This window comes from Diospyros lotus, chromosome 10, assembly GCF_014633365.1.
Source record: "Diospyros lotus cultivar Yz01 chromosome 10, ASM1463336v1, whole genome shotgun sequence".
Lineage (NCBI taxonomy): Eukaryota > Viridiplantae > Streptophyta > Magnoliopsida > Ericales > Ebenaceae > Diospyros > Diospyros lotus.
The window spans coordinates 18,204,382-18,226,803 of NC_068347.1; the positions used below are offsets into that span (position 1 = coordinate 18,204,382).

General features: G+C 40.5%; 1 protein-coding gene across 1 annotated transcript; it reads left to right on the forward strand.

The window, feature by feature from the left end:
* The first annotated feature begins 9,025 nt into the window (after positions 1–9,025).
* Positions 9,026–10,630, forward strand: LOC127812331 (stem-specific protein TSJT1-like). The gene is made up of 3 exons (XM_052352759.1): positions 9,026–9,439; positions 9,570–9,810; positions 9,921–10,630. Exons 1-3 carry the CDS (start codon positions 9,240–9,242, stop codon positions 10,233–10,235), a joined length of 756 nt encoding a protein of 251 aa, XP_052208719.1. The 5' UTR covers positions 9,026–9,239; the 3' UTR covers positions 10,236–10,630.
* The last annotated feature ends 11,792 nt before the right edge of the window (positions 10,631–22,422 follow it).

Sequence of the window (22,422 nt, forward strand, 5' to 3'; positions counted from 1 at the left end):
ATTCTCGAACAAAACATATAGAGATTGATGTTTATTTTGTGAGAGAGAAGGTTGAAAGTGGTGAAATTGAGATTCGGTATGTGCCTACTACTCATCAAGTTACTGATATTCTCACTAAGGGACTGCTAAGAGATCGATTTCTATTCCTTTGCAATAAGCTTGGTTTGGTTTTATCTCTTCCACAACACAATCCTAAGTCTACTGTCAACATTTCAGAAATAACTCACTTTAAGGAGTTTGATTTGAAGGGGAATGTTGAAGCATATATCGAATAAGTGGTTGATTTCCTTTAATTGTTGGTGAGTTATATTTGTATAGGTTGTTATATTGTTATGTTTTCTGTGTTAGTATATATTTCAGCTTGCTATATAAACTTGAGCAATGCTGTCATTTATAGTTTTTGATTTATTTTCAATAATTGAAAGTTTCTCTCTCTTGCATTTCATTTCTCTCTTGGATTTCATTTCTTTATATATCCAATTTTCATTACATGTTTGAGAGTCTTATTCTTAAAGTGTTGAGAATATGTGACGAGATTCTCTGGTGACAGGATTTCTTAAATATTCCTGGTCCTTAGATTAATCGGATGGGGACTCTGATTAGTCGATTATGGACTGGCACGTTGTTTACTACCTTGATTAGTATGAGATACTAGTGGTTAAGGGTGGTTAGTCACATACCATATAACATAGAGATGTCTCTAATAAACTTGTGGGTGGTTGTTAGAGAACAATGCACTGAATGTGATACTGATGTCTAATCACATGGCATTGTGGAAAATGATTTTGTCATTAAGTTACGATTGTGTATTAATCCTTAGACTTGAACTGACATGGTTGTCATGTGTATTGGTGTGTAGGATTTGCTAATATGTCAAACCATCCAATTGCGAGGTCACAACGTTCACCTAAGTGGTTTCGTATTGCTGATGCAAGGAGATAGGTGTTCAAGAATAGAATTTGTCACCTCGTCGTTACTGATAAGGCGAACGTCCTATGTGGTCTATTGTTAGTACAAGAAAGTCATTGGTTAAGGCAGTATGATTAATCAGGAAAGTGTTTCCTGAAGTGTCATCTAGTCATGTTGATAAGATCAGACATATAGTTAGTTACTGAGTTTTTGAGTTTATCATTCAATAACTCTCGCTCAGTTGGGATGTTAGGTGACGAAAGGATTATAGTACACGATAATCATTAACTATAATAGGCTCACTTGAAGTTAGGCTTCATTACTTTCTATATTGTCTTAAATCGCTGCTAAGTGCTTCCCAGGATCTTTTAGATCGTCACCAAAATATGGAGAGATTCTTGTGATAGGTCGAGGTGTTTTGGTCGGTACTAAATAGGTTTTGGTGCTATTTGTTTGCTAGCAAGTAATGAAGCTAGAAAGTTACACACTATATAGCATGGCATCTAGTATCAATACTGTACACCTGTTGTGTCTCGGACCTCAGTAATAGTTAATGATGGTTTTGGATATATCATTAAATATTAATAACAACGGTTCGTTAATAGTTAATGGGTCGGTTACGATTTGCTAATTGTTAGTGGACCGGGTTGCAGTTTCTTCTAGAAATAGTAGCAGAGTCAACTGCTAGTCAACTCTAGCGCTTCCCTAGCCAAATGTAATGGATGACACATGGCATGAAATTGGAGGGGGCAGTGGGGGTTACTTGGAGATAGAAAATGATGGGAGAGATTGCAAAGTTTTTAGCTATTTCTTCAAGCTCTCATTTCGCTCATGCTTCATAAGAAATTCATAGAGCGCAAATGTTATGCACATGGAAAATTTCAAAGAGTTAGGTGAGACACATGAGTGTTGGTGAATCAACATCCTCAGGTTAGCAAGGGATGAAAACTGCGACATGGTATCAGGTAGCTGGTTAGGTGTGGATAGACTAGGCTCACCACAACTTGAGATGAATTCAGTCTCAGTGTAGAAACACTTTCTACACCTACCCGACATTGGGCTATAGGTATGTGATTTATTGTATTCATATGATGAAATATCGTGTTGCTTAAATATCTAAACTGTGTATGGTGTGTGTATTAATGACTTTCATTGTGCATATCTGATGTGCAAATATTTTTAAACTTTACCTACATCATCGTACGTGTATTCCAATGAATGCCATATGTTTGGTGAAACACCATCTTCAACTACATTCAAGTCACTATCAAGTAACTTCATCATCTGAGTTTTGTACAATGTATGAGAAAGAATACCTTTAGCAATTGTTAGTGTTATATGCACTAATGCTAGATTTAGATAACATCTAGCGGGCTTATTTTAATACATTAATTATATTTTTGTATAAATGTATAAAAAGCAAGGTTTTCTTCATTCATATTTTTTCCAATCATTTATATGAATGAGTCCCTAGATCTTCTGTGTGAGAATCTTATTTTCAAGGTGTTGAGATTATGTAACAGGATTCTCTGGTAACAAAACTTCTTAAACTATTCATAATCCTTAGATTCTTTAGATGTGGATTTCGATGAATCGAGTATGGACTAACACAAGGGTTACTACCTCTTTTGGTATGGGGATACTGATGGAAAAATGGTGTGTCATGTGCTATATGACATGAGATGTCGTTAGTAAACCTATGGGTGGTCGTTGGGGAATGATCAGCCGAATGTGATACCAATGATTGACCACATGGCCTTGTGGATAATGGTCGTGTCATTAGGTTGCGATGGTGTTTTGATCCTCAGACTTGAACCAGTATAGTTATTTTGTGTATTGTGTGCGGGATTTGCTAATGAACTGAACCATCCAATTGGGAGGTGAAAATGTTCATCTATATGGTTCTGTATTACTGGAATATGGAGACAGGTGTTGGGAATAAGATCTGCCACCCTCGTCGATATTTGATAGGGTGAGCGTCCTATACAGGGACAGATACACTAGTGAGCTGCCCTGGGCTGAAGCCGAGGGCAGCCCATAAGAAAATTTATTTTTGTAATGTAAATTTGTTAATTTTTTACTAGTAGCCCAGCCCATCCCACCTGCTTGAATCCGCCCCTGGTCCTATATGATCTACTATTAATGTGACGGGACAGTCCCTAGCCAGGGCAGATTGCAAGTTAAGAAAAATGTTTCCTAATGTGTCATCTAGTCACATTAATGAGGTCTGACACATAGTTACTGAGTTTATTACTCCATGGCTTTCACTCAGTCGGGACGTTAGGTGATGAAAGGATTATAGCATACGGTAATTGTCAACTGTAATAGGTTCACTTGAAGTGAGACTTCACTGCCACCTATATTATCCTAAACCACTAGTAGGCACTATTCAGGAACTCTCGAAACATCGTTGGGATTTAGAGAAGTTCTGGTGATGAGTTAAGAGGTTGATCAATAATGAAAAGGATTTCAGTATTATCTAATTGCTAGCAGGTAGTGAATCTAGAAAGTTACTCACCATATAGTGTTACGATTGGTATCGACATTGTGTGGACAAAATGTCTCTGGAAATGGTTGGTCAAAAGTTGACCCTTAGCCCTTTCTGCCAATAGTGCATAGTATATAGTGTGAAATCAATTATTGATTGCACAGTAACAAGGGGTGATAGACGTGAGAAGGGATTGATTCTTTAAAATAAGAAAATAAGGGGAGATTGGATAAAAGAACAGAGGCAAGGCCTTTACCTTTTTTCTTTCATCTTTTCCAACGTTGCTTTCTTTTTCTTTTTGCTTCCTTTAAAAAATCATAGAAATTATATATGTAATTGCTATGTGTATAATTTTGAGACACAGACACCAGTGATAGGCATATTTTCTGTGTCTAGCTCGGGAAGAGGTGACTGGAATGGTACCTTACTGCATATTAGGTGTGGACAGACTAGGACCAGCACTACATGAGGTGAACACAGTCTGAGTACAGAAATAGTTTTTGCACCCTAACCTTACATCGAACAGCAAGTATGCCAAGATGTTTACTTATGTATTCAATTGTTGAATATGTGTGTTGCTTAAATATCCAAGCTATGTATGACATGTATATTATATTTCGTTGCACGTATTTGATATACAGTAAACAAATTATTTTTGCCTATACTGCCATACTAATGATTCCCTTTAGCAACCACTATCAAACACTTGTGTGAGCTTCCATTTCCCATCACCAAAATCAATGTAATAACCTTTGTTATCAAGATCTCAACAAGAAAGTAAGTTGAGACATATATTTGGTACGTGACGCATTTTATCCAAAGTTAATGTGCAACCAACATTAGTCTGCAAGAGAATAACACCAATTCGTACCATAGGAGCTATACCACAATTAGCCATGTTTACCACACCAAAATTTCCTGTTATGTACTCAATAAAAGATCTTTTCCAGGGGTAGGGTGGTTGGATGTTGTTAAGAACCTACTCGATATAAGGATCTGACACACTATCACACTGCTTTTCTTCACAAGAAGCAACCACCAATTCTTCCTCCATATCCGTCACACCAACAACAATATCTTCTTTTGACTTCTTTTTAACTTTCTCATCATTTTGTTCCTTTTTCCAAACCTTGCAATTTCCTTTTATATGATTTTTGACAATGATAGCAAATAACCTTTCCTTTTGTCTGTGACTTTTCTCTGGATTTATCATACCCTTTAGAACTTCTGCTTTTGCTTCTACCCTTGTTCTTTGTGACAAAAACATGTGACTTATCTATATTCATAGTCTTTCTTTTGATCTCTTAGTGAAGCAAACTATCTTCAACCATAGATACAATCAGTATCCCATTTGGAACAAAATTACTAAGAGATATCACTAGAGTTTCCCAACTATTTGGCAATTTGATCATCCATCGTTATTTCCATAACGACCGACTAGTTCACCAAATCTTGAAACTCACTCAAGTGATCCAAAATAGATTGCCCATCCCTATACTTCAAATTCACAAACTTTTTAATTGCAAAAGTTTTGTTCTGAGTTGTTTTTCTTTCATAAAGCTTCTTTAATTTTTTCTATAAGTTATAAGCATCTACTTCTATGCTAATATGGTGAAAGCACTAGTGTCGATCCATTGCCTTATAGTCCCCACTGCCTTCCTGTGCATTTTTTCCCAATCATCATCTGATTTTCCAGCAGGCTTGGTAGAACTAAGTTTGATAGAGTCAAATAAATCTCTGTAATAAAGAAAATCTTCCATCATCGACTTCTAAATTGAATAATTAGATGCATTCACACAATTAATCCGCATTCAAATCGACACCAAGCTCTGATACTATTTATTGGTCCACGATAATGAATTAATTGTGCAAATTAAATATTAACCATGTGCAAAAATCAAACACAAATAATAAACATACATGAATACGAACACAAAATTGTATGTGAACAACCCTCAAGTGTAGAGGAAAAAATTGCGGACCAAACTTCGAATCAAATTTACTATTGAAAGAGTCAAATATGATCAAATCACAAGATTAATATCCAAACTTGAGATCACTTATAATGGAGAATACAAAAAATTACTTCCCTACCAAATCCTTACAACTCTATATGATTGTAATCCAAAACTAGAGAAAAGTCTACTCCAAATAGCTTTAAAATTGTACTTGAACTTTTGCTTCAACTATGTGAAATTGAATTTGTTATTGTTGTTGTTTCATCTTGTGCCCTGCACAATTGCTCCTTTTTCGCTTTTCTTCTTTGTGTGTCTCTGTGGGGTTTACCCAACCCTAAAGTTTATTGATTTCTTTATTTTTATTTTTATTATTATATTATATTATTTTTATATCTAATGGGCTGGACTTTTCAGTCTAGGTCAGGAGGGTTGTCTCGTTATTTGGGTTAACAATAAAATTTTTTAATAATTAAAATATAATTTTTGATATTTTATATATTAAGGATCAAACATCATATTTTTAATTATTAAAAAAATATAATAAATCAATCAATTTATTCAAATATTAACAATTGATCATCGACTTAATATGTCATTCACTAAAATAAGTGCATTTTTACACGCATTAACATTCTATTATAATAAGTATTTAAAATAATAATTTTTAATAATTGATATACAGATCGTGACAATTTGTACATTCATGATCAAATACTATATTTTTTAATTATTGAGAGAACGTCGTATATAATAAATCTATAAAAAATTTTATCTACTAATATAAATTGGGTGTTTATGATAATGTATCGTTATTACACTTTATCAAAAAATGAAATGTATTAGAGGCACCTTAACTAATATTCTAAAAATAATTATCTAATACAACTCTAAATGCTATTTGAACTAAGTTTGGCATTTGTATTGGCCCACTATATTGAAAGGACATAAAATATAAAATACCATTATAAAAGTCAAATTTAAGTATTTAAATATATAATATTTAAACTTAAATTCAGAATCCCTTTGCCTAATACGATAATCACCCATAATTTAAGGGAGAAAACTATCAATACATTTATTCCACCCACAGAATGGTAAAGAAATACAGAGGGCTTAGGTCTAAAAAATTAATTAATAATATTATTTATGACTAGGATGCTTGTCACGACATTGCCAGTTTTGGATAAGACCACTCCAACCACCAAACCCTATCTGTCAGAAGGACGTGGAAATAGCAACAAACCCCCTCATGTGCCTCCTTTCACATACAATGAATCAAAATAGTATTTTATCCTACAATAAATAATACATTCTATAATCTATGTGTTTTTGTTTATCTATTTTTATTATCTTTATAACAAAAAAATAAAAATATCTTTAAGTCATTTATATATATTTTGTGATAATAATTTTTAAAATTAATAAAAAATAATTTTATAAAAAAATAATACTATTCATCTAGACTGGAAGTGAATGTGACACTTTTTTATTGAGTAATATAAAAGTGTCACCTGAACGAGTCTAAATGAATAACATTATTTTTTTTGTAAAATTGAGTTATCTTGAGAATAATATTTTTTAAAAAACAATTCATTAAATAAGGTAATTAATGAAACATTTTCAATTGAGTTTATACTTTGTATGATTCAAAATAGAAAAAATAATTTCATTAATCATAACTAAATAACTTATTTTAGACACTGTATTTATTATATTTTATTTATAATATTTAAATAATTATATTGATTATCAGTCAATACAATTATTTAAATATTAAAAATAAGATGCATTTATTGGTTTCTAACCATACGCATTGCCACGATCAGCATTCTCCTCTTTTAATTTTTTTTTTAATTTTTAAAACATCAAGAAAATGAAATAAAATAGTTGTTGGTTGAAAAGTAAATTTGGCTTAGATTTCTTGTGGCTTACTTTATGGTATTTTAAGTTTTTGTGTTTTTTTTTTTCTTAAAATAATGATATGAAATAAAGTGTGGTTCATTTTAGATTTGAAAAGTAAAATGAATTTAAAAAACTCTAAAAGTGTAAATAAAATAATTTGTTGTTCGAGATTGATGGGCTGATGGGATATGCGCTGAAATATTTATTTCACTAATTCTTTACTTTTATGATTAATAATAAAATAGGGTAAATTGCATTTAATTAGTATCCTTAAAATTTGATAAAATTATAAAGGCTTCTTTTATTTGTGTAAATAGATCATTTTCCTCTTAAACAAAAATGATAAAAGACTTGTGTAAATGGATCATTTTACTCTTATTATTTAATTCTTCTATCTCCTTCATCTTTCTTGTAGATTTGGCCCTTTGTTTGGTAATTTTCCATTTTCTTCAATGGTTGTCCATCATCTCTGATGACAACTTCAACGTCTTCTTCACCATTTGTTTTTCTAATTTTTTCTCTCACTAAGAAGTCACAAGATTATTATTTTTTTTTCAATAGCAACATAATAGAGAGAGAAAATAAGAAGAAGAAGAAGAACTTCAAAGCCTTAGAAATATTAGGTACATTTCTCTTTTATCTCTCTCTCTCTCTTTTGAGTAATTGAGATTAAGAGAAATCATTTCGGCGATAGGATTCATCCATTCTTTTTCTTATTCTTTTTGTCTATGTTTTATGTTTCTCATTATTAAAGAATCCCAAACTTAGATCTAACTAGGTTTTTCTAGTGGCTTTGATGGATCAAGCAACCAATTGCTTTAAATGGAAATAACTAGCTAGTTGCTTTGATTATCAATGGTGGTAGGTGGCGACAATTATTGTTTCTAGCCACCACCAATAATTTTTTTTTATCTTTGTGTTTTTCTCTTTTAACTACAAATAAGATAGGAAGAGAGGATAGAAAGCATTTTGCAGGATTTGAAAAGATTAACAAATAGGAACAGAAAATTCATGTCATTTTTAGTATGTTAAATGGGGGTCTGTGTCAATTTATCAAACCTCATGGAGCTCTTTGTAATTTACCTATTAAAGTAGGAAAAAAAAAAAAAAAAGGTATCTCATCATTTCAATAAAAAAGAATCAGTATCGAAAGAAAAGTTACATGCTTCTACCTTCAATTTCTTATCTAAACAATACAAATCATAGGAGGGTATGTAATAATATTAAGGGTTAAACAACAATAGGTGTATTTATTTTAAATTATTTTATTTTTAATATGTAAATAATTTAGTAATTAATAATAAATATATTAAAGTATTTAATCAATTAATAAAATTATTTATATAATTTAATCAATCAATATTGGCAATGTTAACTATTGTTCCAAGGGAAGTAATTAAATATTAATAAATATACAGTATTTTAAATAATATATATTTATTACATCTTATTTTAATATTTAATAATTTTATTGACGAATGTAAATATATTTTATTTTCTAAATTATTTAATTAATTAACAAAATTATCTGAATATTAAAAATGATTAATTTAAGATAATTAATAAATTTTCTAAATATTAAAACAAAATATGATAGATACATATTATTTAAAAATGAATTATTTTATTATTATTATTTAATTATTATCATCTTTACAAATAATTTATTATAAGGGCAATATTTAAGGAATAAATTTATTTTTGGAAAGAGAGAGGGGAATGAAAGAGATAAAAGACCTCGGACTACGAGAAGTCTTATCCACCACATCGCAGCAGCCTTCGGGAAATCTCTTCGCTACCCGGTAGATAAGATAAAACCGCCACCAGGGCAGCCCCCCACTCCGCCATGTATAAATACTCTTCTCAGCTTCCCTCTGAAAACCCTTCCGAATTAATTCAGCGTATCTGGTAATTGTTATTTGTTTTTGGTTCGTGACAAAATCATAAGAAAAGGGGTAGAAGAAAATTAACCAAGGTCGAAGATGCTGGCAATATTTCACAAGGCGTTTGCTCACCCGCCGGAGGAGCTGAACAGTCCGGCGTCCAAGAAGCGGAAGCTGCCGGAGGAGACTCTCCGGGACTTTATCGCAGCCCATCCCGACAACACCTTCTCTCTGAGCTTCGGACAGTCCGCTGTCCTCGCTTACGTCCCGCCTGAAACCCCTCACTGCCTTCGTCAGAGGTAATATTAGTTATTAGATAATGACTTTTGTCTAGTTAACTAGCTAGCTCTATTTCTAATGAATCTTATTAATATGGTGGTTCAATGTTTCTTGGCTTGGCATGGCATGGCGGATTTGATGATTAATTAGGTTGTTTTGCGGGGTGGATGAAATATACTGCCTGTTCATGGGGAGCTTGAACAACCTCTGCCACCTGATCCGGCAGTACGGGCTGTCCAAGGGCACGAACGAGGCCATGTTCGTGATCGAAGCTTACCGGACTCTCCGGGACCGGGGGCCATATCCGGCTGACCAGGTCGTCAAGGATCTGGACGGAAGCTTCGCCTTCGTTGTCTACGACAGCAAAGTTGGCTCAGTTTTTGCCGCCTTGGTACGTAGTTGAGATTAATTTTAATAAGTTGCTGTTTGTTGTTTATGATGGATGGATATATATATATATATATATGAGAATATTAAAGTTATGGGATTGGTGTTTGGTAGGGGTCTGATGGGGGAGAGAAGCTGTACTGGGGCATAGCGGGGGACGGGTCGGTGGTGATATCGGACGATGTGGGGGTGATAAAGGCGGGGTGTGCCAAGTCATATGCCCCGTTTCCGACGGGGTGCATGTTCCACAGCGAAGGGGGGCTGATGAGCTTCGAGCATCCGATGAACAAGATGAAGGCGATGCCCAGGATCGACAGCGAGGGGGTTATGTGTGGAGCCAACTTCAAGGTGGATGTCTACTCCAGGGTTAACTCCATCCCTCGTACCGGCAGCGAGGCCAATTGGTCCCATTGGGATAGGGATGAGTGATGAGTCCCCCAATTATCATTAACAACACTGCTCCTGCTGCCCAACTCTCTTGTCTCTGTCTGTCTGTCTGTCTCTCTCTCTCTCTCTCTCTCTCTCTCTCTCGCTTTGCTTCGTGGTTATTCAGAAAGAAATATGTAACTTAGTCCTGTTTAAGGTTTCACCGTCTACCTATATATGTATAGTAACTTTCTACCCTTTCATTAGGGTTTGCGGGGGGAAGACTGTAGATGTAGTCCAATAAAATATGGGTAATGTTTACCACACAAAAACTGGGATTATATATATTTCTTTAATTGTTTTCGCCTCATTAACATGTAATAAATAGGTTTTATTTAAAAGTAATATATATGCTTTGTACTGTATTTAAGCAATTAATTAATGGGCGCAGTTTAACATTAGCCTTGACTACCTACAGGGATCAATTCCTTGGAATGTTTTGCATTTTCAAGTTAGGCCATTGTCATTGGAAAATGTGTTTCAAATTTGAAGTGATCAGTCAAATCTTCCCAGCAAGCATTCTTTAAGTTTAAGATATAGTTCATGTAAATCATCATCATCGACTTGGAAAACTAATTTTTGTAATTTTATACTTGGGAACTTTAATATTTATTATTTATGCCCTTAATTTGTCTGTTCTGTATCCTTAAATTAATTTTTTTTTTAAAGATTTTATGAGAAGTGTGCCTAAAAGGGTAACAAAGTTACAACAAATTAAGTATGATATGATATGATTTATTTAACATTTTACCGTAAAAGTTAATTAATTGATACAAATATGAATCAATCATCTTTAAGTGTGTGATAATGGCTAATTAATTAATTACCGTAGTCAATGAATTGTTGCCTCATAAGTAATAATTAATTCAGTGGGAATTAAAAGTATGATTAAATGGAAACCCTAATTTCAAACATCATGTGTCTTGTCATTAGATTTAAAAACAAATTAAGTGCGTGGGTGATTGATGTAGCATTATTAATGGGCCATAGGCCATGATTTAAAAAACATATATATATTCCATCATGCAATTGCAGAAGAATAGGTCAACGGCGTGTCCATTTGCGGATGGCTGCCTGCCTTGCCTTAACATGGACAGCTACAATGCCTACCTTTACAAGTGTTGCCACAATATGGCAAGACGTATCGGTCATCCCCCCCCCCCAAAATCAGTCTCTTCTTCTATCACCTTCGCCTGCAAATACACGTGTATATATATATCTCTCTCTGTATCTCATAATTCACGAAGAAACCCCTTCTTCCTCTGTAATTTTCTCCTTCTGGCATGGAGATGGTTGGCTGGCGGCCGATGACCGCTCATCCCTGGTGTTTTTTTTTAACTACAATACACGAAGATAGGAGCTCCAATTTAGAAATTTAAAGAGAATGAATAATCGAATTTAATGTTACGTAAAATATAAAGTGAAGGGAGATTAATGACATATTTAAAAATATGATGCAGTCAATGCAATTTGACCAAATTTTAGATTCCCTGTGTGAAATTTACTTAAAGATTAAAATTTATTGAGTGAAATTTTAGTTTTGGATCAAGTGTTAAATAATTCATTTTATTTTTTATTTTAATGTCAAATTAATTAACATAATTAAAGAAATAATAAATAAATAATTATATTTTTAAACTTTAGCTATTATACTTTAAGAAATGTTAAATAAGTCATTATATTTTTAGATCAAGAGCTGCGTTAGCTATAATTTGACATTTTTTTTACACTTCAATAATATTTTAATTTTATTAATGACATTAACTTATTATTAATAAGAAAATCTCACACAATCATTGTCGACGTTCAATTTCAGCTGCGGTGAGTAAGTTCAAAGTGTCAAGAAGAAGGAAACAGAGGTTTCAGATGTGAGTTAATACCAGAATTTTAACGTGGTTCGGCCAGAACGATGCCTACTTCCACGACCATGCTCTGATTGTTCTTTCAGAACGGCGGTGTCTCATTATTCCTCTTGTCCCTCATGATATCTCTGATTCTTATTTATATCGAGGGACCTTTACAATTTAGATAACATATAGAAATACAATGATTATATAATGGGGGACAAACAACCCTTATCATCTACACAAAATCAGGAGTGACATCATCATTACAAGGGGCATGGGCTGTTGCAGATAAAGTGAATAGTCCCTACCTCTAACTTCTCAATAGCTTTACCACTTATGCGAGCTGGCGGTTTCAGGCTAGCGACCTGGGCGGTTCGGCGAACTGAGGCTTTTATCGGGAGCTCGTTAGTTGCTTTACGGGCTTCGGACTTCGGTGGTGTACGGACTTCCTTTGACCAGGTCGCCTGGACTTTCTAGGCTCTGGGTGATTGGGTCGGCCTATTGGACTGAGCCCAGCCCACGAGAAGTGAAGCGGGAATGGCGTATAACATAAGCCCCCCAGCTCGCGGTACGATCTTCGCACTGGGGGCTGACGCGTGCCAGCTGTTAACCCACCCCTCTGACTTCTGCTTAATTATTTCAAATCTCGTCGTTCCACCCAGCACGCCTCGTCGGCAGCGCATTTAGTGCGCACGTTCTCCCATTACTATACATGATTATGCTCGTGGGACCCACAAGCTGTCGTGCGGCCGGCTGGATGTGGAGCATGCAGGTAAGTCGCCTTTTGATCTGACGGCTAGGATTGTTTGGGCTATTGGTATAAATGGTAGGGGGTGTCCCCATTTTCCCTCTTTCACGCTATTTTGAAGTCCTCTCCAGTTTTTTGTCTTCTTGCTTTCGCCTTCTTCTCTCGAGGCTTCCATTACTGCCGTGCTTTCAAACGCCGACCATTCCCGCTCGGCTTTAGTGTTTGGTAAGTTTGCTGTGACTTACTTCATTTTTCTTCTTTTTCTTTCTGTGAGGCCTGTCCATTGTCAGTTAACCGTCAGTGATTTCTCTGGTCTCGCCGATTCCGTCGATGTCGCTTTCATTTTCTGGGGAAACGACATGATTCGGTTGGTTCGGCATTCACTGAGTTTTTGGGCACAATGACCTTAGGATTAGTTTCCCATGAAATACCGGGCTCGCAGTTGCAGCCCCTCCGCCTTAGGTGGCATCCTGTTACAGAGCACTCGGCCTAAAAGATTAGAGAGTATTTTTAGGGTTTTTCTAGTTTCTTGAGGTCTAGTTCGCGACTTGAGACCTGACTGTTCTTCTTTTTCCCTTTGTAGATGTCCGACCATATCCGTGAGAGTTCGGGTCAAAAGCACTGCAACTATATCGTAGGAGAAAACGATACTTTGAACTCCGAAGACTGCTTCGTGATGGAGAGTCAAAACTTTGAGGGTGCGAGCTCGCAATCTCAGGAGATCGTTGACGTGACTTCTTCTGAAGCCGACCTGGAGGTTCAAGATCAAGTCGCTGAGGGAAGTTCGGGACGCGAGGTCTTCAAAAGATTTCCATCTAAGGCCAAGCACCACGAGGTGGCGTCTTGCATTCGAGAGTTTCGCCTCCCTAGGAACTGCCTTGTATGTGTCCCTGCCCTGAGCTCCCACGCGGCCTACCTACCATCCAATTTCGTAGCCATTAGCCCCCAGCATCTTGAGTCTGGCCTTAGGTTCCCCGTAGCTCATATCTTATTGCCCTTTTGAACGATGTCAAACTCGCCCCCTTCCAACTGACACCGAATTCATACGCCCACCTAACCTCTCTAACCATTTTGATTCTTAGGAATGGCCTTCCCCTGCCATAGCCGAAATTAGTTAGATTTCTTTTCTCCTTTAAGAATGCCAAGGACGGGCTGTATTACTTGGCAGCTCGCCCTTCGCAGTATAAAGTCGTCCTTCCCCAAGGTAGTGCAAATGGAAAATCCAATGTGGGCGACTACAAGTCCAGTTGGTTCTTCGTTTCCTACCCCTCGCTTTCGTTGCTCAACAATTTTAGATTCATGCTTACTCCGGGTAAGGGTGCACTAGTTGGCTTAGGTCGCTTTACTTCGCCTAATGTTTCTAACGTTTAGCTTTGTCACGCAGACCGTGGAGGCAAAAAACCACTCCTATCGGTGAAAGAGACTGAGGTTCTGGACAAGCTCGTTGCTGCGGGCTTGGATTTGGAGAGCTTCGAGATAACCGACGAGCTGCTCAGGAATCACGAGCTCGCCTCTTCCCTCGACATCGAGGTCATAAGAGGAGACCGCATCGGGGTCCTCGATGCAAAAGTCCTTTCGTCTGCCTTTCAAGAGCCCAGCAGCCAAGCCAGAGGTATGGTGGATCTTGAGCTCGTCCAGCCAAAGAGGTCTAGGGCTAGACCTGGTGCCACTTCCTCCACGACCCCAAGTTCGAGATCGCATGGAGGGAGGTCGGAGCAGTCGCGACCACTACCGTAGCTTCAACAACAACAACACCCACAACAAACCCAGCCTCATTAACAAAGCCAAAGACAGTCGAACCAATGCCTCCTCCTTCCGCCGACCCAACAACAGTGCCCCTCGCAACAATCAGGGCAGCGAGCCTCCGCCTCTCAAGATCGCGACCCGAGCGAAGGTCGCGGGAAGGAGGTCACGAACGAGGTACAAATGATCCCTGCTGTGGGCTCGAAAAGGAGACCCGACCAACCTTCGCAGCAGGAGGACGACATGAGGAAAAAGGCTAGGGTTCCTGAAGGGGAGCCAGCCTTGGAAGACCTGCCGGGAGGGACCTTCGTCGGCCCCCTCTTAGACTCCATCCCTACCCTCCTGAGCGCGACTGCGAAGCCTCTGGATGATTCGAGGCTAAAAGGAGCCGCTCTCTATGAGTACATTGCTCGTCACAGCTTGGTGGTAAGTTACTCTCTTTTGCATCTTAATTTCTTGGCTCGCCATTTTTCTTGAGCTAACCCCTTTTCCCTACAGCTTTCTCTCGCCTCCATGAAGCTCAAGCAGTAGCACCTGGACTTTGACGCACAATTAGAGGCGGTGAATACAACTTTTCAAGCTGACGTCGGGAAGCTTGAGAGGGAAAATAAGGCTTTAGAGGCCGAGCTCCTTTCTGCTCGGAAGGAGGTTGAAGGCTTGGAGACGCGTCTGAGGGAGGCGGTGCGGAAAAATAAAGACCTTGATAAGGAGCTCCGTTGGTCGAAGAATAAGTGGGAGTCCGCCAACTCAAAGCTCACAAGCAAGCTAAATAAAGCCAAGGAGCATTTACGGGAAGTTCAAGATAAACTAAAAACGGCCGAGGTGGAGCGGAAGCAGGCTGACGAACAAGCAGTCCGGTGCGAGGAGATCGCAAAAAAGACCATCGATGATATCAAGGCGGAGGTGGGGGCTTGGATGGACTTAGTACGGAAAGAGGTCAAGTCTGACACTTGTTTGGCATTCCTGTACACTCTCTGGCTGAATCATCTCGAGATGGATTTCTCCTTCTTCGGTGCGCAGGACGTCGAAGAGGTGAAGAGGTACGCGGCTAAAGCTGCTGAGGACGTCGAAGCTGCCACCCCGCTTGATTCATCGGAGGTCGCGACGCCAGCTGTTGAGGTCGAGCAATCAAGGGCTGTTGAGGCTCAGCCAGGCAAGACCACTAAGGCACAGCCTTCAGAGGTCGTCGAGGTTTGTTTTACCGGAGCTACCGATCCTCAACCGGCCCAATTTGCCAACATCCTGCCGCCTGCTGAGGCCCAGCCTGTGGAAGCAACCGTACCTCCTAGCTAGGACTCCCATATGTATATATATATATATATTGTAATACGAGCTTTATTCAATAGAAATGAGCATTTTCTGTACTTGTGTATCTTGCCTTAGATTTCTTCGTGAACTTAAGCCAATCAAACTTAAACTCTAACGAAGTCCTGGCATAATAATTCTTTGAACCAATCTTCGTGATATATCTTGGAAACAACTCCAGCAAATTTTCACATACTAACTTAAGAGATTGACTCAGAAGAAGTCTTCAAGAATATAACTTGAAAGTGAATCGTCCGAAAATAGGTCTAGATAGACCCAAAGCATTCCCAGCTCGCAAGCCAACATGCTCGAAATAGCTCGTCAATGATAATTGCAATAATCAATGCGAATAGTTATACTTAGGCAAAATTAAGGAAACCCTTAGTCAGCATGTCTTGACAGAATGATGAGAACCTTACTGAGATATATATAAAAGAAGGTCGCCTTGCGATCTCGGTTAACATATCGTGGCTAAGCAGCTCGTGATCAGGACGCGTGTCTGGTAGGTTGCGAATGGTCTTATTTAGGAGAATTAAGACGGACCTCAGCTGACACGTTTTAATATGAAAGACTTGCCAGGATATGAGGTTGTGTTGCGACCTTGGCTAGCATATTGCGGCTCTTGACAAGTTTTAACAAATCGGGAGTGAACACTCAGGTAAGTCGCAGACCATGGCTTAAGCCAAGATAAAAGGACCCCAGCTAGTGAGACTCCAACTTGTACCGCCAAGTTATATGTTCGGGCGGATCATAGGGTGACCCTAGCTAACATACCATGGCTAGTTATTTCGTTGACTTACATGGCCGAGCTATGTGTCCAGGCAGGCTGTATCACAACCCCTGCTAACACACAACTGCTTTTATACGTTTAAATTGAACCGAGAGGGAACACTCAGGTAGGTCGCGGACCATGATTTGAGTCAAGATGAAAGGACCCCGGCTAGTGAACCCTGGCTCGGAGTCACTTATGGAAGTGGTTGCTCAGTAGGTTCCGAATCGTGACATTAAGTCAAGATAAATGGTTCTCAACTCGCAATCCACGACCTGAGGGAGGACTAAGATGAATGCTCGGTTAGGCCGCAAACCGTAGCACAGTGGCTAAGTTACTTAGGCCCCGGCTTGCAAACCATGGTTTCTCAACCCCTCATTTCATGGATATTCAATCGAATACCAATAAGAATAAAGTGCAGTGAAAATTCATAAATTCTAATCAGAACTTTGAAGATTACTCGTAATAAAAAGACGAAGCATAGGCAAGACCAGTTACATTCATTTGAAGTAAGGACGAAGGTGTTTCGCGTTCCAAGCCTGCGGGAGAGGAACCCCGTCCATATTTTTCAGATGATATGCATCGTTACCCAGATCTTCCTTGATGACAAATGGACCCTCCCAGTTAGGGCCTAGGGTGCCATTGCTCGTCGTTCGAGTTCCCGGGAGTACCAGGCGTAATATTGAGTCTCCGACATTGTGATGTCAGATTCGAACCTTCCTGTTGTAATATCGTGCCACCCTTTGTTGATAGACGACGACCCTTACACGAGCTAAATCCCTTGATTCCTCGAGCAGGTCCAAATTCGCCACTAGCAGCTCGTCATTGCGATCTGAATTAAAGGTGGCCCTTCGGTAGGCTAACCACTTCATTCTCAACAAGGATCATAGCCTCCGATCCATACGCCATTGAGAATGGGGTTTCTCCAGTGCTGCTTCGAGCTATTGTTCGATAAGCCCAGAGCACTGTTTACAATTCATCCACCCAAGCCCCCTTTCTAGCTTCAAGCTTTTTTTCAGGGTCTACTTGATTATTTTGTTAACAGGTTCGACCTGTCCATTGGCTTAGGGGTGGTCCACGGCGGTGAAACTTTTCTGATCCCCATTGATTCGCAAAATTGGATGAATTGCTAGCTGGTGAATTGGGTCCCGTTGTCCATTATTATTTGCTGCGGCACTCTGAACCTACAAATTATGTTATCCCATGTAAACGCTTATACCTTCGCACTAGTGATCTGCGCGAGCTCTTTGGCCTCTGCCTATTTGGTGAAGTAGTCAACTACCACTATGGCATGCTTGCACCCTCCGCGAGCCGTTGGGAGTGGCCTAATTAGATCCATGCCCCAAATGGCAAAGGGTCATGAGCTGCTCATCTGCTGCAGATAAGCTAGCGGAGCTCGTGGAACCTTGGCAAATCTTTGGCACTTTTCCCATTTCTTGACCGTCTCTACGGTGTCTTGCTTTATGGTGGGCCAATAAAACCCTTGCCGAAAGGCCTTCTATGCCAGTGAGAGCGCCCCTACATGATTACCGCAGTGACCTGCGTGAATTTCTTCCATCACAATCTGGTAGTCGGTGCCGTCAATGCACCTCAGGAGTGGGACTGAGAATCCTCTCCTATACAATCTATCATCATAAATGCAATATCGAGCTGCTTGAGCTCGTAACCGACATGCCTCCAACTTGTCTTCCGGCAGTTTCCCGTCTTGCAGATACTCCAGAATGGGAATCATCCATGAGTTTTGGGACATCGTGATCACCAACGTTTTAGCTCGTTGTTCTATGCTCAGGGCAGCTAAAAAATCCACGGGTATGTTCCCCAAGAATTTCGAATCCCGGGCAGTTGCTAGGCGAGCTAATGCGTCCACATGAGAGTTTTGGGAACAGGGGGATTTGACGCACTTCATATTTTTCAAAAGTGGCTAAGAGTTCGCGTACCTTTTGTAGGTATGCCACCATCTTTGTATCTCTGGCCTGGTATTCTCCCCGTATTTGGTTGACAACCAGCTGAGAGTCACTGAAGATCTCCAAGGATTCAGCTCGTATTTCCTTTGCCAGGCGGAGCCCTGCCAATAAGGTCTCATATTCGGATTCATTATTGGTGGCCGGAAACCTGAACCTCAGGGCGTAGAGGATTTTGTGGCCCTCGGGGCTTATTAACATAACCCCAACTCCCGTTCCTTGTTCACTTGATGACCCATCAACGTATAATTCCCAGGATGATCTTTTTAAGTTCTCCGCTTCTTCGACAATCGGTTCAGTGAACTCGGCAATGAAGTCTTCCAATACCTGACCCTTTTATCGCCGTCCTTGGTTTGTACTTTATGTCGAACTGAGCGAGCTCGATAGACCATTTTAGTAAGCGACCCGAGGTCTCTGGCTTTTGTAAGATTTGCTTCAACGGGTATTTGGTCAGGCCTTCGATCTCATGAGCTTGAAAATAAGGTCACAGCTTCCTTGATGCCATTATTAGATAGTAAGCCAATTTTTCAATCGGTGCATACCTTGTTTCTGCATCAATCAAGCTTTTGGAGACGTAATAAATGGGGTGCTGCACCCTGTCTTCCTCCTGGACGAGGGCCGCACTAAGAGCCTGCTAGGATACTCCCAAGTACAAGGGTCAACTTCTCTCCCTTCTTGGGTTTGGCGAGCAGTGGGGTCTGTCCCATGTATTCCTTTAGCTGCTGGAATGCAGACTCGCATTCTTCTGTCCATCTGAAGTCTTGCGCCTTTTTCAGAAGCTCGAAGAACAGGGCACACTTATCGGTCACCTTAGAAATGAAGTGGCTCAAAGCCGCGACTGTCCATTGAGGCTCTGTACCTCCTTCTTTCTTACGGGCGACCTCATGTCGAGCAAAGCCTTTACTTTGTCCGGGTTGGCTTCGATACCTCTGTTATTTACCATGAATTTAAGAAATTTTTCGGAGGCTACCCCAAAAGCGCACTTGAGTAGATTGAGTTTCATCTGATAGTTCTCGAGGACTCCAAACATTTCTCTCAGATCGGAAACATGGTCCGTCACTTGCTCAGATTTTACCAGCATGTTGTCAACGTACACTTCCATGGTTCTTCTGATCAGCGCTTCGAACATCGTGTTGACCAGCCTTTGGTAGGTCGCGCCAGCATTCTTCAACCCAAAAGGCATGACTTTATAACAATAAAGCCCTCAGTCGGTGATGAACGAGGTGTGCTCTTGGTCGGTGGGGTTCATGGGGATCTGGTTGTAGCCCGAATAGGCATCCACGAAACTGAAAAGCTGGTGGCCAGCTGTTGCATCCACGAGCTGATCGATTTTGGGGAGAGGAAAACTGTCCTTAGGACAAGCCTTGTTCAGGTCGGTGAAGTCGACGCAGGTCCTCCACTTCCCATTTTTCTTTTTTACTAGGACCAGGTTAGCCACCCAGACCGGATAGTGGGCCTCTTTAATAAAATCGTTTGCTAAGAGCTTGTCCACTTCTTCTTTGAGAGCGGCGTAACGCTCTGGAGTCATTGGCCTCCTTTTCTGGCGCACTGGCTTGTAGCTCGGATCTACGTTAAGCCTATGCGACATGACCTCTGGGGCGATTCCTACCATATCCTCGTGGTTCCATGCAAATACGTCGAGGTTAGCTTTAAGGAAATTGGTAAGTTGGGTTTTTACCTTGGGGGCTAGATTTTTTCCTAGCTTGAGGTGTCTTTCTTTGCCTGCCTCGCTGACTAAGATATCTTCGAGCTTTTCCACCGGGCGTGTGGATCTGTCACAGTCGACCTCGCGGGGATCTAGGTCATGATTAGCCCCCATTGGCTGGTCGATTGCGGGCCATCTTTTGCGATGATATTTACTTTCTTTCGTTTGGCTACCATGTTTAGGGCGTCTTCATAGCAACATCTTGCGAGGTGCTGCTCACCCCGTACACACCCCCACTCCATTGGGGGTCGTGAATTTCACCGTTAGCGACCTGGTTGAAGTGACCAGGTCTTGGTCGTTCATTGCTGGCCTTCCGAGCACGACGTTGTATGCTGAGGGGCAGTCTATAATCAGGAACTCCGCCAAAGTGGTAGCCTGGCAATTCACATCCCTGATGGTAAAGGGAAGGCTAATTCGAATGACAGGAATCACCGCGTCCCCCGTGAATCCATAGAGCGGTTCTAGGGACGAGCTCAACTGTTCTGGTCCCAAATCCATCTTATCAAAGCACACTCTGTACATTACATTTACTGAACTGTCCTTGTCCACCATTATCCTTCGCACTTCAGAGTTGCCAATCTGAGCTCGTATAACGAGCGCATCGTTGTGCGGCCAATGGACGTCTCTGGGCTCTTCTTTCGAGAAAAACATCTTCTCCGAATCGGGTTACCCCTAGATCGCTTCGCGGGAACTGACAGTTCATCCGATCTTGCCAGCAAGACATGGTTAGCTTCACGCACGTACTTGTCACGAGATTTGTTGGAGGATCCCGCGAGGTGGGGTCTGCCATGAATCGTGTAGATAGTTCACATCACCGATGAGCGTTCATCATCGGAGGGGGGCGGTTGTTGTGCTAGTGGCTGGCTTGGTTGATTGGTTAATCGCACCATGTAATCTTTCAAACGACCTTTTCTTATCAGATCTTCAATGGCGTCCCTTAGGACCCAACATTCTGAGGTGTTGTGACCCGCCTCGTTGTGATATGCATAGAATTTTTCCTTATTTTTGAATTTGTTAAGGGTTCTCAACGGGTTGGGCTTCCCGAACTCCTCTTTGTTCCTTTCTATGGCGAAGATCCTTTCTTGGGGGTTAGATATGATACAGTAGCTGTTAAAGCGCTGCGACCGCGGAGGTCGCTCATCTCTCTTTGCCTTGCAAGCTCGCTTGAAGACTTCATTGTTTGAGCGTTCCCCCCGAGCTTCCCTTCCGGCATCTCCGTTATTCCTCCTCTTATTCTGGTTAGAGCCTCCAGCTTCTTCTTTCGACCCGATGGGTTTCTTTGACCCGAAGGCGTCTTCCCATCGGATCTCCTTGGAAGCTCGTTCGTAAAATTCTCCCAGGTCTTTAATCGGGGTCCTGTAGGTGCTCTCATAGAGCTTCCTGTCTTTTCGAAGGCCAGCGGAGATCGCTGTCAGGATACTTTCGTCGGAGGGATCCTCGACGTTGCTCACCTCGCGTTTGAACCTGGTGATGTAATCTCTAAGGGGCTCGTTCACTTTCTGGAACACTGTGGCGAGATGACAAGGTGGTGCGAGCTGTCTCCTTAGGGCCCTGTATTTGTTGAGGAATCTTTATTGGCATTCCTCCCAATAGTTGATGCTGCGAGGCGGGAGGCTCATGAACCAAGCTTAAGGAATATCGCCCAAGATTTCCGAGAAGGCACGGCATTTAGCCAGCGAGCTGGTTGTCTGCAAATCCATTTGCACATTGTACTCATCTAGGTAGTCATAGGGGTCGCTGTCTCTGTTATACCGTGGCATGCTTGGGACTTTAAATCTCCGGGGGAGGGGTTCGAGTTCAACCTCCCTGGTGAACGGCGTCCTGTCCCTATGGCCATTGTTCTGGTTGCGGACTCCTTATCGTTCTTCCAGTTGCCGAACTCTTTAATATAATTCTTCCACAGTTGAGTCTGGGCCCGTTGATTACTGAGCCTGCGATCGCCTACTTCTTTCCCAGACTGGGGAGTAGTGATTTTGGAATGGATAGTTATCCCCGATATCCTCTTCTGCGGGCGGGGGTCTCTCTTCTCATGATTGGTGGACCCTACGAGGCGAAGCCGGTGGATCGTGAGCAGCCTGGGCCTGAGCTTGGGCCAGAATTCTGACCGCATCA

Bases quoted from the DNA above. Each gene is read 5' to 3' on its own strand.
- LOC127812331 (XM_052352759.1), top strand. From the start codon at position 9,240: ATGCTGGCAATATTTCACAAGGCGTTTGCTCACCCGCCGGAGGAGCTG. The intron at 9,440-9,569 runs GTAATATTAGTT...ATGATTAATTAG, and splicing joins CCTCACTGCCTTCGTCAGAG to GTTGTTTTGCGGGGTGGATG. The intron at 9,811-9,920 runs GTACGTAGTTGA...GGTGTTTGGTAG, and splicing joins GCTCAGTTTTTGCCGCCTTG to GGGTCTGATGGGGGAGAGAA.